The 14,875-nt window shown below is 40.8% G+C and overlaps 1 protein-coding gene across 2 annotated transcripts in view; it reads right to left on the minus strand.

The window, feature by feature from the left end:
* The window catches only part of LOC126210067 (inositol-tetrakisphosphate 1-kinase-like), a 123,776-nt gene that overhangs the window by 94,056 nt on the left and 14,845 nt on the right, over positions 1–14,875 (minus strand). For both annotated transcript variants that reach the window (XM_049939187.1, XM_049939188.1), the window contains one exon: positions 10,343–10,441. In XM_049939187.1, the coding sequence (XP_049795144.1) occupies positions 10,343–10,441 (99 nt within the window). The remainder of the gene's footprint in view (positions 1–10,342; positions 10,442–14,875) is intronic.

The following is a 14,875-nucleotide window of genomic DNA, read 5'->3' on the forward strand; positions in this document are numbered from 1 at the left end:
GCTCAAAATGTTTTACTCCCTTGCTACCACTCACCCTTTTCTTTTTCTGGACTTTGGACAGGTACTTGCTGAAGCTATTCCCGTGCAGTGATCGTCTTCAACGCCCTTGCAGTCTCCTTTGAACCTCTTGTGCCACATGAAAACCATTGCATGTGACGTGGCTTCTTCTTTATAGGCCTCTTGAATCATACCAAAAGTTCCTGTGGCGGTTTTGTTCAGTTTTGCTTAGAATTTTACCAAATGATGTTGCTCCAAATGATGCTGCATTTTAGATCTACGAGTTTTCGACAGGGGCAACTGACACTCCCAGCACTAGCATTCTGGGCACTGCAGCATCTCGGAGGGAACTGTTGTCGGTGCAGCTGGTCAGGTAACTCTGTCTTGAAACTTTGTGAATGCACCCTGTAGATGGATAGATTGAATATCTGATGAGGAGGTAATGAACTGAATCAGCACAGAGAAGAAATTCATGGCACAACCTGACTAGAAGAAGGGATGCGTTGATAGGGCATATCTTGAGGCATCAAGAAGTTGTCAATTTGGTAATGGAGGAATGTGTGGGACATAAAAATTGTGGAGGTAGAAAAAGGCTTGAAAACAGTAAGCAGGTTGAAATAGATGTACAAGGGCAAATCAGAAAGTCTCTGCCGCTATTTTTTACTAGTGGAAATAAACTACATACAGATAATTACAAATACATGGTGAAAAGTATTTAAACCGACAAACTCTGGGGGGTTGTAGGGGACATCAAAACAAATATTTTTCCCTAATGTAATTTTTTCCTATGAGGATTATTTAAACCGGTGGAGGCCATATTATGCTCTTCAGTTGTTAGAGGCCGTATTACGATCTTCAGTTGTTAGAGGGCATATTACGCTCTTCAGTTGTAAGCAACTGCTGTCCACCAGTGTAGTAGTGCATTGTCTGTGTTTATTAATGGAGCGATACACCTGGAGTGAGTACACTGATACGGTTGGTGCGTACTATGTAGCGCACCACAACGGACGCGCTGCACAGTGGGTTTATCAACAACAATATCCTAATTGCCACATCCCGCATCATATGACCTTTGCTGCTATGTACCAACGTCTGCGTGAGACCGGGTCATTTAGCAGATTACCTGGACAGGGACACCGTCGCACGGTAAGAACGCTGCAATTTGAGGAAGCTGTCTTGCAGCATGTGGAGCGGGGTCCTTCAATCAGCACTCGTGCAATTGCACGTAACATGGGGACGAGTCAGACGAATGTAAGAACAGTCCTTCGAGAGCAATTGTTTCACTTACAGTGTGTCTACAATCTGGAACCAGTTCATTATCCACCCAGAGCACAGTTTTCGCAGTGGTACCTGGAACAATGTGAAATGCATCCTACATCTCCATCCACAGTGTTGTTTACCGATGAAGCAACGTTCAGGCGTGATGGAGTCTTCAACATGCACAATTCGCGTGTTTGGAGTGAGGATAACCCACATGCCACAGTTACTAGCACTCATCAAGTGCGGTTCTTCATTAATGTGTGGGTCGGTGTTGTTGGGGACTGTCTAACTGGGCCGTATCTGCTACCTAGGCCATTACATGGCAGGCACTATTACAGTTTTCTCGCCAGAGCATTGCCAGAATTGCTGGAAGACGTCCCGCTCTCTACAAGACAGCGTATGTGGTTCCAACATGTCAGGGCGCTGGCACATTTCAGTCGTCGTGTGCGTCAATTCACAGAAACGTGGATTGGCAGAGATGGGCTGCTCGATCCCCAGATATGTCCCCTCTGGACTTTTTTGTGTGGGGAGAGATGCGCAACCTTGTTTATGCAACTCCTGTTGCATCAGAAGAGGATCTGGTTGCCCGGATAGTAGCAGCAGCAGGAACAATTCAAGATACTCCTGGGGTTTTTGCCCTTGTCAGAAAGAACATGATCCGGCAGTGTAACCTTTGTTTACGTGTCAATGGAGGCATTTTTGAAACTCTACTGTAATTGAAATTAGGTTGTGTTAATGCGTTGTCTCTTGGTCATAAAAAATGGAAAAGTGTTTGTTAGTTCAATTAACTAGCCGCCAGAGAAATCTTCCTCTACCGGTTTAAATACTCCTCATAGGAAAAAATGACATTAGGAAAAAATATTTGTTTTGATGTCCCCTACAACCTCCCAGAGTTTGTTGGATTAAATACTTTTCACCCTATATACATACTATTCTATGTACCTTACACTATATTTCCACATAGTCTCCACAGCAATTCAGACATTTGTCCCATCACTGGACTAAATCTGAGATCCCTTATGGTATAATTTGTCCCGCAGACTGCTCTCTTGGCTCCATCGTTACACGTGAATCACTGTCGTACCAGGAAGTTGTTCAATGGATCAAAATTGTGGAAATTACTATGGAGTGAGGTCCAGACTCTACCAGTGAAATGACCAGAGCTAGTCGGTGGTTCTGATTATCACACTTGACCTCGCGTTGTCATGGAGAATAATCACACTGTCCACATTGATAATGCACCATTGCTTCTTCCTGACAGCAGTCTGCAGTCATAGCAGTGTGGAACAGTAACTGTCAGAATTGACTGTTGCACCTAGTGGCATGAAATCTAGCAGCAGCAGTGCAAGTCAATCCCAGAAGACTGATAACATCACTTTTCCAACAGAACTTTTTGTCACAGGTGAACCCAGGTGTTCCCACACCATGTTCTGCAGCTTTGATTCTAGTGTGAAATGCAGAATCCGTGCTTCATCACCAGTAACATAACTGTGCAGTCCAGGTAAACGTCACCCTCCTTGGTATGCTGTTGTAGATGATTCAGTGAAGCAATCATTTGCTCGTCTTTCATAATGTCATCTAACGGCTCAGTGCTTAGGCACCCCCAGACAAGAAACCTTCTGGCATCATGAGAACCCTTGAACGACATCGTAAGCACTCCCTCTTGAAATGTCAAGTTCCCGGGACATGTCCTATCTGTGCAAAATCACCCATGTTTAGGAGTTGCATCCTACTGATTTGCCAACAAGACAAACGTTCGCTCTGGAATCTCTTGCTTGCAAGCAACATTCTGTGGACAGATGGAATCCATGTCAATCTCAAAGGACATCTCAATACACAGAATTTGAGAATACGGGCAACGGAAAATCTGCAGGCACTTTGACCAGTACCACTTTATTCTGCAAACGTGACTGTGTGCTGTGGGTTGACGGCGTTGTTTGTCATAGGGCCATATTTTTTGGGGGGAGATCAGTCCTGTGGGTTCCTGTTACCTGTATACTCACTGGTAAATGCTATGACAGTTTTTTGCATATCAACATCACTTCAACTCTTCAACAGTGTGGATAGGATCACTTTTATACAAGGCGGCACTCCTCCACCCATTTCGCAGCCAGTGAAGTGGCTGTTGCAGAGGCACTTTGCAAATGCTGCTATTACCAGCTGTCATTTCCCAACAGTCTGGCCACTCAGATCAACTGATCTTAATCCTGTGACTTCTGGCTGTAGGGTTATCTGAAAGATGTTGTGTTCAGTATTCCAATTATGAACATAGCAGAACTGAACGCATACACTGCACAAAATATTCACAACATGATCCCCGAGAAACTCCGATCTGCTGTGGAACGTACTGTTTCCAGATTTCAACTTATGGCAGAAAACAGTGGGCAGTATATCAAACATGCCTCCTGCCAGTCTCACGACAATTAGAAACCAATGTCATTTTGCTTTTTATGTGGTTTATGGCCTCGGGATGATTAAAAACTGATTTTTTCCATCCAATGTGGTACGACCTTGCTGTGATGGGTGGGCTTACCTAATAACAGTGCAACAACTGTCGACTGCCGAGATTGTGCAGTCGTGTATGCTGAACAGTACAGATGGTGTATTGTGCAACTCACTCCCCAGTCATTGTATTGTGATTCATCTATCTTTTGTAGTCAACCCCATTTACATTTAGATGCTTACTGTGCCCATCTACTGGTAAAATTTTCCTTAAAATTTTTTTGTTCCACAACTTCGTCCCCCTGCGTCCAAATTTGACGTCACTCTGAGCAGTAGTGCTCTTTCGACAGCATTCTGAAACTGAGCTTTAATTAAGGATACCCTGTGTATGTAATGGACTTGTCTAAATTTCATATATATAATAAGTGTAAGAGATTCTTTGCTGAGGCTACACTGTGTCCAGGAAGTGTGGCTTCAAACTGCCAGTCATAAACAAAGTTCAGGTGTCACAGATAAGATATGAGCTAACAGGAGAGATAAGTGGATGATAACACCTTCCTGAAGGAAGGCACACCCTGTGAAATTTTTCTATCTGCTGATACAAATAGCATTTTTATGCACAGAAGTCAAGACATTAAATTACACATTTATCTTTGCATATCTCACCTGCAAAGCTGTTGGTCACAAAAGAACATAGATGATGTTGGGAACAAAATTAAGCATTCTAAAACAGTCATTAACAACTTAAATGATACATTAAGCCAAAATGGCCTGCTGCCATCCAAGCCATGCAACTCCAGTGAAAGTTCACAATTTTTAATGTATGAGGCCTCACAGTGTGAGAATGGCATTAATTTATCATTTAAAACTATGTTAAATTAATGTGAGAGGCCAGCTGATACGGTACTGCACATGGTCTGTTAACCAACCAGATTATGTACGGCTACCTTTTGATATCTTTTACTTTATGTCTGAGGGAAGTGGTGTAGCTCTTCTTCTAATCTGATAGAGCAACTAACACTTTGCTTTCTTATGTTCTATTCCCTTAGAAGAAGAAGAAGAAGAAGAAGAAGAAGGAGAAGAAGAAGGAGACAAAGGCGATAAGAAGGAACAAACCATGCCGTGACACTTTGTTATCAGATGGACTAAACAGCTGGAATGTAAAATCAATGGCCCAGAGAAAGCACTGTACCATCACGACATTCAAATAATTTACAGAAAAGCAGATGCGTAACTTCCTCAACGAACTGCTGTGGTGGACATTCCCCAGCAGCATTCCTGTGAGTTACGAGGGTTACTCCAAAAGAAAAACATTTTTTCACAAAGCCAACTCTTGTTCTACATATTTGTTATTCACAGAAGTCATAGAAACATACTTCCCACTTGCATTCAAATTTAATCCACACTACTTCTGCAAGTTGCACTTTTGTAGCACACCCTCAAGATGGCTGCTGCATTTCATGTTCATTTGCAGCAACAAGCTGTTCTAGAGTTCCTATGTCGTGAGAACAAGAGTGTCACAAACATTCACCACTGAAGAAGATGTATGGGGATGACACGGTACAGTTTGTAGTCAGACCAGCAGATTACCTGGTGAAAAGGGGCACGCCAATACTCGCAATCTCCCGCACAGCGGCAGACCGAGCACTGCACAGGCTCCTGACAGTGTGCAGTGTATTCACAATCACATTTTGGCTGACAAACGCATAACTGTGAATAAACTGTCAATCAGAATGGAAATAGGAGAAGTGTGCAGAATATTGAGACAGCGTTTGTGTCAGGTGGTTCCGAGAATCCTGAATGTTGAAACACCCATTTATGGCCCTGATGTGGCACTGTAGGATTACACCTCTTTGGTGAAGTGGACCAAGATTTGAAGATGACTTATGAAGACTGATAAACAGTGGCTAAAATGTGCTGGTCCTGACTTTGAGCAATTGAAAGGGAGGGGGGAAATGTGGAAAAATGACATTTTGTCCCTCACAAATGTATCAACTGTAAAAACATCAAAGGTAGGGAAAATAAATTGGATGGTTAAAAAAATGCTGTGCATTTCTTCTGGAGTAATCCTTGTATCTGAACATTCTATACACTGGTAGAAACTTAACTTTTGTAGTGTCATTGTGATTTTAACACAATTCAACCTGCGTTCTCTGCCAGAAAAAATTAAAATTTGGATTTTGGCCTAAAAAGGGGATCTTACTAGGCCCTCTTTAATTTTCTACACTTTCCTTGGGGCCCCAATACCAATATCCAAAATCAACAAGACTCACTTATCAAAAACTTTCTCGTAACAAAAACAGACATTGAACATTTCTGAATCTTGTCACATACAATATACATAGCATTTCAACTATTCTCGGCACACCTGGCGACGACAGTGTGTGTAGCAGTCTAATCCTCCAACAAAATGGTCAACTGTGTCACTCGTTAGAAGCGAGGCCTTTCTTATTTATTATATTTGAATTCTACATTTATTATCAAATTGAAATGTTAATTACCCCTTGTTACACTGATTCACTATTTGTCATTAATGGACATAATCAAGTACACTATTGTAATTGTTTCTGTACCACATATGCACAGAAATATGACGCATACCTGTCCACGTGTACCAATGTTGTATTACAATGTGAAATGAAGCTGTAACCTTAAGATACGTGCTTGAAAATGTCCCACAATTGAAATTGGCCACTCGCACATATATCAGAAAGAATATAACCTTTTGGATAACATTTTCATTCTCAAAACATGTTGAGGCTATAGACCCCCAGAAAAGTAAAATTTTAAAATAAATATATACTTCACATAAAAAAAGAGTTGCTTCTAATGAAACTCAAAGATGCAAACTTGTGATCTGCAGGTTGGAACTCTACAGACATAGCTGGAAACAGCACTATTAGGTAATGCTCAAAATGGTTAATAATTTACACAAGAGAGAGTTTGTAAATTTTCAAGTTAACTTTTAATGTTTTCAGGAAGTGTGCCTTATTGCTTCAGAATACCAATGTACAGGCACTGACCTCCAAATACATTGCAGTGCCTGTGCAGCCGTGTTTATTACTTGGGAAGGGCCGAGGCACGTGAGGCGCTTGAGGGAATTGTCAGTCTCTGTAACGAAATTAATAAGGAGAAAAACTGGAGAATGAGTTATCAAATGGTATTTGCAGCTCATCTACTCCTTCCTATAATTTATCAGGTAATCCAGACCTTACCTGCAAAACTGTCTGCCAGCTTGAGTGTTAGTATCAGATCTCACAAATGAAAACAGGTGTTTCAGTTGCAAAGTGTCGAAAATTATCCAGCGACGAGGGGAAGGCTACAGAAGTGACTGAGATACTGCAAACTGAATTCAGTACTGAGCTCAGTATATTGTTCTCAAAATCAAAATATAAAAAAAGAGACAGCCTTTACAAAATGGGAATAGCCAAGAGACTACAGTTCCGGACTACAAATGGCCGCAGCAACCTACCCGCGGAATACTGAAAGACGAATATTACAGAACGAAATAATACGATGATATTGTCAAACATTAAAAAAAAATGCAGGTATTATTTAGTGAGAACCAATCGAGGGAAGATAAACGTACAGCCAAGAACAAGAACACAAGCGTGTTGGGACACCGGTCGCCATCAGTGCAATGTACAGGAGTATGCAGATCGCCCGCTGTTCCGGAAATAAGTACGTGTCTTATCTGTGACGGCATTATTGAAACATGCAATCAAACTCTACTTCCTCATTTACTGAATACCTCTGGCTTCAAAGCAAAACCATTCGGTATATGTTACGACTGAGTAAGATGGCTGCTGACTTGTATGCCTATCTTTCAATTAACTGACAGATCACGAGCAGGAGCTGCTTCCCATCGGGCTCTGGAGTGTGTGCCTCCCAGTTTTATCACCTCGAGGACACTCGACAGTCCTACACTGCCGACCTAACTAGGGAGGCAGTGCTGTTCCTCCTGCAGCAAGTCAGACAAATGGGAGTGGGTGACCCTTGGGAACATTCATGCTGGTCACTCTGAAGAAGTGCCAAATAGGCCCTTCCACAAAAAACACAATCTTCCTTTGCCAAAAGAACACTGTGAAACTAAAATGGCTGAAAATCTGCCTTTTCGATGAAGCTGTCATCTTGGGACTATGTTGCTAATTTGGCTTCTAGAAAGAAGAAAATTATGTGGATATTAAAACTTCCTGGCAGATTAAAACTGTGTGCCGGACCGAGACTCGAACTCGGGACCTTCGCCTTTCGCGGGCAAGTGCTCTACCGACAGAGCTACCCGAGCACGACCCACGCCCCGTCCTCACAGCTTTACTTCTGCCGGTATCTCGTCTCCTACCTTCCAAACTTTACAGAAGCTCTCCTGTGAACCTTGCAGTACTAGCACTCCTGAAAGAAAGGATATTGCGGAGACACGGCTTAGCCGCAGCCTGGGGGATGTTTCCAGAATGACATTTTATGTGGATATTGTCCTCCAGCAGTTATCTATCTTGGGAAGACTTTGGTCATGCCAAAATTGTCAACAAAATTATTTATCAGAAAGAAAAAAGGAAAAATGCCAATAAAATTTATTAGTTCATTAAATATGGCTGCTATTCCCCTCAATAAACAAAGTCCGATCCCCCCCCCCCCTCTCTCTCTCTCTCTCTCTCTCTCTCTCTCTCTCTCTCTCTCACACACACACACATCAGAATCTACCAGGGCTGTATGAAAAGTTCTTGGCCTGATGGTGAAAATGACAATTTATGCTTTCAAAGAAGTTTTTTATTTTTCAACATAATATCAATACATTTCATCCTGCAGTGTTCCAATGTCATTATCTCCTCTCATAGTGTTCTTCCAGAGATGCTTTACAATAGCCATCTACAGTCACAATGGCTTCTCATTTGGGCAAAAAGTGCTAACCAGTGAGGAATTTCTTCAGATTTGAGAATAGATGGAAGTCCAAGGGGGTCAAATTTGAGCAATAAGGTGGGCGTTCAAGCACTTCATAGTGCAGATCCCTATTTCACCATTGCCAAGACACTTTTGTGGGCAGAGGCACTGACCTGATAGAAGATGATTTTTTTTCTTTAAGGTGGGTACAAATCCTTGCATTCAGTTTCACTAGAAGTTGAGAGTATGACTCTCCAGATACGGTTTTACCTTTTTCAAGACAAGTCAATCAAAAATATTTCTTTCGCATCCCAAAACACCGACGTATGATCTTTCCCGCTGATGGCACTGTTGTTCCCTTCTTTGGAGCTGAAGAACCATCTTCTATCCACTGCATGGATTGCTGTTTGGATTCAGGTGTGTAGTGGTGAATCCATGTTTCATTCACTGTCAGATACTAGAGCAAAACGTCCCTTCTATTTTTCTTAAAACACACCAACCACTTTTCGGAAAGCGTTGTGCGAATGCATTTGTGGTCCGCAGTGAGCGCATGTGTCACCCACCTTGTGCAAGGCTTTCTCATGTTCAGTTCCTGGTGCAAGATATGACAAGCACATTCCTGTGATATCCTTAGAGCAATAGCAATTCCAAGCACCTTTAAATGCCAACCTTCCAAAATCATTTCGTGCACTTTGTCGACGATATGCAGTGTGCTTGCACTTTTTGGATGCCCTTCTCGTGGATTACCTTGGGTGCTTTCACAGCCATGATTAAGCTCAGTCACCCATTTTCCCAAGGTGGAAACTGATGGTGAAGAGCCACCACACACATTTACAGGCCACAAATGAATTTTCGTTGGTGTTAAACTTTCTCTTATGAAGACTTTAATCACTGCACGATACTTGATTTTTTTCCATTTCAAACACCACGTTCACCGCAACTGCCTCACGCAACAGGTTACAGTCAGCTGCTGCCTGGTATGATTTGCAATGTACATGCCATCTACTAACATGTGTACCAACGTAAAGGGAAAAAATTATGCAAGTAGTGCTGCAGTCTCTGGGTGAAGCTGAGAACTTTTCAGGCAGCCTTCGCGTATATGGATTTTAAATTACTAACCACCTCCACTAGGACCTTGCCTAGTAAGGTGGAGCAGGTCTCCTGCATCGTCCCCTACGCTCCTTCGAATATGGGACCTCCATCATCATCATCATCATCATCATCATCATATACTTCGTATCTCTTTGTCAGGCTGAACTAAGTGACTGCTGGGATCTCCCACATGGGTGCTGTATGCTGGAAAAGTCTCATATTTACACAACAAACAAGGATTAAATCAAAGAAAATAAATCTGTAAGATCTTATTGTAAATTGCAGTATTTTGCACACATGAAAATAGAAATGACACAATTTCAGAGCCTTTACTGGTCTCATACATACACGATTTTACGTATATAGACTGAAGCAGCGATTCAAAATTTGTATCAACGGTGGCAGTGAGAATCTGGATCGAGGAGGGAGGTGTGCCAGGGTACTTCGTGAAGTTGTGCGAACCACTGTGCCACGGTGGCTCAGTGGCTAGCACACCTGCCTAGTAAGAAGGAGACCCAAGTTCGATTCCCGGGCTTTGTATAAATTTTCGCTCGCTGCTGCAGTCTATATACACAGGGGAAAAAAAAGGTTGGCCTCAAAGTATTTTTTTTTTACTCCACACAACACAAACTGTTAAAACTCAAGACAGACAATTGTAAAGAAAGGAAAAAAATACCTTTTTATCTCCTTGACTAGCAAGAACAATGATATCAGTAAGCTTGTGCAGGATTACACAGAAGGGGCCTTGGTCTTCTAGTGATCTCGTCAAGTCCAGCTGTCGAGGGACAAAAAAAATTAAGAGCATCTGTTAGATAAATGACATTTTGCAACACAACATTGGCTTCTCATCTTTTACAGTATGAGTTTTGATCAATAAGTTTCCATCACAAAGTATTCAAGAACCTATATAATCACAGATACTAAATGCAAGTAAACTTAATGGTAATGTCTGCAACGAAAGACAAAATGTCAACTTGTCACCCTCTCAATGAACACGCCTGTCGTAAAGCTGACAGACAGAAGTATAAAAATGTAGTTCCACCTATGTTACATACTTTCGGAGATGGAAAAGACAGAGAATGGGAAGAGGATTGCGTGAGATAGTCAGGTGTTGAGGTAACCACAAATACATTCCACATGCTGACCACAGTTCTGACAATGTACAAGAAGGTGGAGGGGCGGGGGGAGGGAACAAAAAACCTAACTTCTGAGATTCCAAATTGAAAGTATTACAAATAATGGGCTCTTAGTAACTGAAATTGAGAGATTAACTCATAAAAAAAAAAAATGCGCTGAGAATGCAAATTAGTGGTAGATAGCTGCAGATAAAATATGTGAAGGGGGAAGAAAGAAATAGAATGGATGAGGTTTGAAAAGAGGTACAAAAATAAAATAATGCTGAAGCATATGATTGAGAAGCAATGTAGGTAAGAGGGGAAATTTGGGTAACTTGGGTAGTGACAAAAGCATCTACATCCAAGCTGTTATGTTCCACGGCATTGTTTGTTCCATACCACAGCCAAATATTTTGAGCACGACTCGTGGTGTGAGCACATAATTAAATAGCAGCCAGAAAACAATTACCCCTCATCTCATTTCAGCAATAGCTGCGGTGCTTCCCAACACATCATAACTAGTAACTAGTAAGTATCCTGAACTATATTAGTCCACTGATTAATTTCTTTTCAGCAGTGCTACATGAATCACAGCTGTTAGGGTGGTCTTACTTCTGGATCTCCTGAATGTTGAGTGTGTACTAATCTACAGTTTACAAAGAACATTTTTATTTCATCACCCATAAATTTTATTCATATTTTTCATTATTACTTGTCTTTCTCGTCAGAGAAGGGAACTGAAAGCTACGTCTGCCATTCCTGCTCAAGGTGGCCCATTACCAACAGCTGAAAATTTTAAATAGTATAAAAGCAATTAATCCCAAAATGTGTAATTTTATAAATGTTGGCTTAATACAGTTTCAGGATATTTCCTTACTTAACCTGCTTACTAAATTTCTAAAAATATTATTAATGGAATATTTTAGTTCTTAATAAACATATTATAACAGTAACTTTCATTATTTGTATAAAACAGGCAGCAATTATCTCATTAGTACTTTCATCAATGGGACTGTAATAGTTCTTTACTTGAGACCTCCACAATGTTTTCTTTGTTCACCTACAGACTACAGTTTTTATGAGGTGTGTAGTAAGGAGGAGACAACAAGAATAATTTTAAAGTGGATAAAAAAAAAACTCGCAAACATCTATTACTGCAACAAGTTATGAAAACCTAAGCCAAAATGTGATCTTCCCTTTGTAGTAATGGTACAGGAATGCAATGTAATGGGACTCAAAGGAAGTTATTTTAAATTATCAGAGCTTATGTACTGCATTTATCTAACTGTAGGATATAAAACAGTATGTTATATGACTGTCTAATACATATGATTATATCTAATACATATGATTATATCTGCTTTTAAAATGATTGTTAAACTGATTACTAGATTGTCAAATAGGTGTATCCAGAGCACAAAATATGGTACTTTAGGGGTGTGGCATAACAATGAAACTGCAGATACCAACTTTTTAAATCAATTTCTCTGTCGATGCATTTGGCAAGTGACCTGTTTCCGTGCTACATGTCTGGGTATTATTTGTTTGTTTGGTACCAATATTTCTGAGATAAAGTTTCAGCAATGTCACACAAGTGACATGCATATATTTGCAAATCAACTAAGCTACTACATTCATATGTCAGAACCAAATACTACTAATATCAGTTACACAGGTTGTTTCAGCAGGAATAGAAAATATTTTAGGAAGTAGTACTATACATTATTTCAAGTAACACATTCCACACAGCACATGTGTATTTGGTACAAATGCAGTTATGGTGTACCTGTGTCTTCCATCGCATGCTGCATGGTGAGAATTGAACATGATGGATTGTTGTATTTTTTTTGTTGAAATTCATTGGTTTCAGCAACTCGCAACCAAACTGTCACATTCCAACCTAACCTTGGCCTCATGCTTCACTACAGGTCACTCTGTCACCACATTTAGTTTTCTTCCCGCCCTCCATATAGAATACAAATACAGTCAGCCACTTACCATATGCATCACACAGTTGCCAACTGCAGTACATAACAGAGCACACAGGTACACCATAACCGCACTTTAGCCTTCCGATTCTTTTGATTACAGAGATACTGCTGGTTACAGAAACAGACTTTCAGTTCACGTGATGGTACTCTAGCTACTTTGACAACTGTCTTTTTTTTAATTTACGATTCCATCTATGAAGTTGTGCTCGAGTCCATATAACTGAATTTTTCAACTGTGTTTATGATTTGCTGACCAATTCTACTGTATCATTTTAACATGTCACGCTTACTTACTACTATATCTCAGCTAAGTGTCTACCCACACCAGCCACCTGCACAACAGAACCGTCAGACAGGCCCCACACTGCGTAGGGGCCAGCTGTCAGCCATCAAGCTGAGCCCTAGTCACACTGGCGGCCGTTGGAAGGCATCAGATGTGCTGCTAGAGGTCACGACGTACACGGACTAGTTTATCGTTCACAGACACGTCATTGAAAATAGTGCGCTGAGTACTCAGCCACAGGCAGCCATTTAAGACCAGGCCAGGTGCTAAGAGGTACAAATGCATATAAAGAGCTACACAAGATGTAAAGAGAATTCAGTCGTGGGTGAAAGTTGTGAAACCAACTTTGAACTTTAACATTTGTTGTTCCTTAGCACCTTTTGTATTTGTCTGTATTACTCTCTGACAGCTATATCTCTGTTACTAATAAAAATCACACACATGCTATATGAAACGAAACGATGGAACATCCGGGACGGAATAATGACAATATTACTAAACAAATAGATTGCTACTCACAGTATAGTGGAGATGGTGAGTCACATACGAGCACAACAAAAAGACATATAAGCACATAAGCTTTTGGCCTGAACGCCCTCTTTCGAAATATAAAACATACACATACTCAATTACATAAACACAGTTCATATACAAATGACCACTGCCTAGGCTGCTGGGGACAGCCTCAACAGTTGTTGTGTGTGGGAGCTGTGTTTGTGTGGCTGTGTGTGTGTGTATGTTGTCTATTACGGAAAGCTTGTTTGTTTAGCAGTCCTTTCGTTGTGCCTGTCTGGAACTCAACATCTTCACTACATGGCGAGTAACAATCTATCCTTTTCATAATATTGACACATGGGTTGTTCTATTAGAATTATTCTACTTTACCACCTCAGACTTCAAGAAGAAATTCCAAAGAGAGCAGGTGCTGGCAGGTGCGAATATTACAGAACTATCAGTTTAGTAAGTCATGGTTGCAAATACCAACACGAATTCCTTACACAAGAGTAGATAAACTGGTAGAAGCCAACCTTGGGAAAGATCAGTTTGGATTCCTGAAAAATGTGGAAACACACCTGGCAATACTGACCTTACGACGTCCCCTAGAAGATAGGTTAAGGAAAGGTAAACCTTCATTTATAGCATTTATAAACTTAGAGAAAGCTTTCGCTAATGTTGACTGGAATACTCTCTTTCAAATTCTGAAGTTAGCAGGGGTAAAATGTAGAGAGCAAAACATTTCTTACAGTTTGTACAGAAACAAGAGGGACATGAAAGGGAAGCAGTGGCTGAGAAGAGAGTGAGACAGGGTTGTAGCCTATCCACAATGTTATTCAATCTATATAATAAGCACGCAATAAAGGAAACCAAAGAAAAATTTGGAGAAGGAATTAAAGTTCAGGGCAAAGAAATAAAAACTTGGGTTCGACGACACTGTAATTCTTTCAGCGACAGCAAAGTACTTGTCAGAGCAGCTGAACAGTGTCTTGAAAGGAGGATATAAAATGAAGATCAACAAAAGCAAAACAAGGATAAAGGATATGTACACAAATTATACCAGGTGATGCCAAGGGAATTAGATTGGGAAACAACACACGTAAAGTGGTAGATGAGTTTTGATGTTTAGGCAGGAAAATAACTGATGATGGGGAAGTAGAGAGGATATAAAATGTAGACAGGCAATGGCAAGAAAAGCATTTCTACAGAAGAGAAATTTCTTAACACCAAGGGTAGCAAGTGTCAGGAAGTCTTTCCTGAAAGTATTTGTACGGAGTTTAGTCGTCCATTTAGTAAGCAGGTCAGGCTCCAGCTCTCGGCTGATA

The sequence above is a fragment of the Schistocerca nitens genome, chromosome 10 (genome assembly GCF_023898315.1).
Source record: "Schistocerca nitens isolate TAMUIC-IGC-003100 chromosome 10, iqSchNite1.1, whole genome shotgun sequence".
In the NCBI taxonomy this organism is placed as follows: Eukaryota; Metazoa; Arthropoda; class Insecta; order Orthoptera; family Acrididae; genus Schistocerca; species Schistocerca nitens.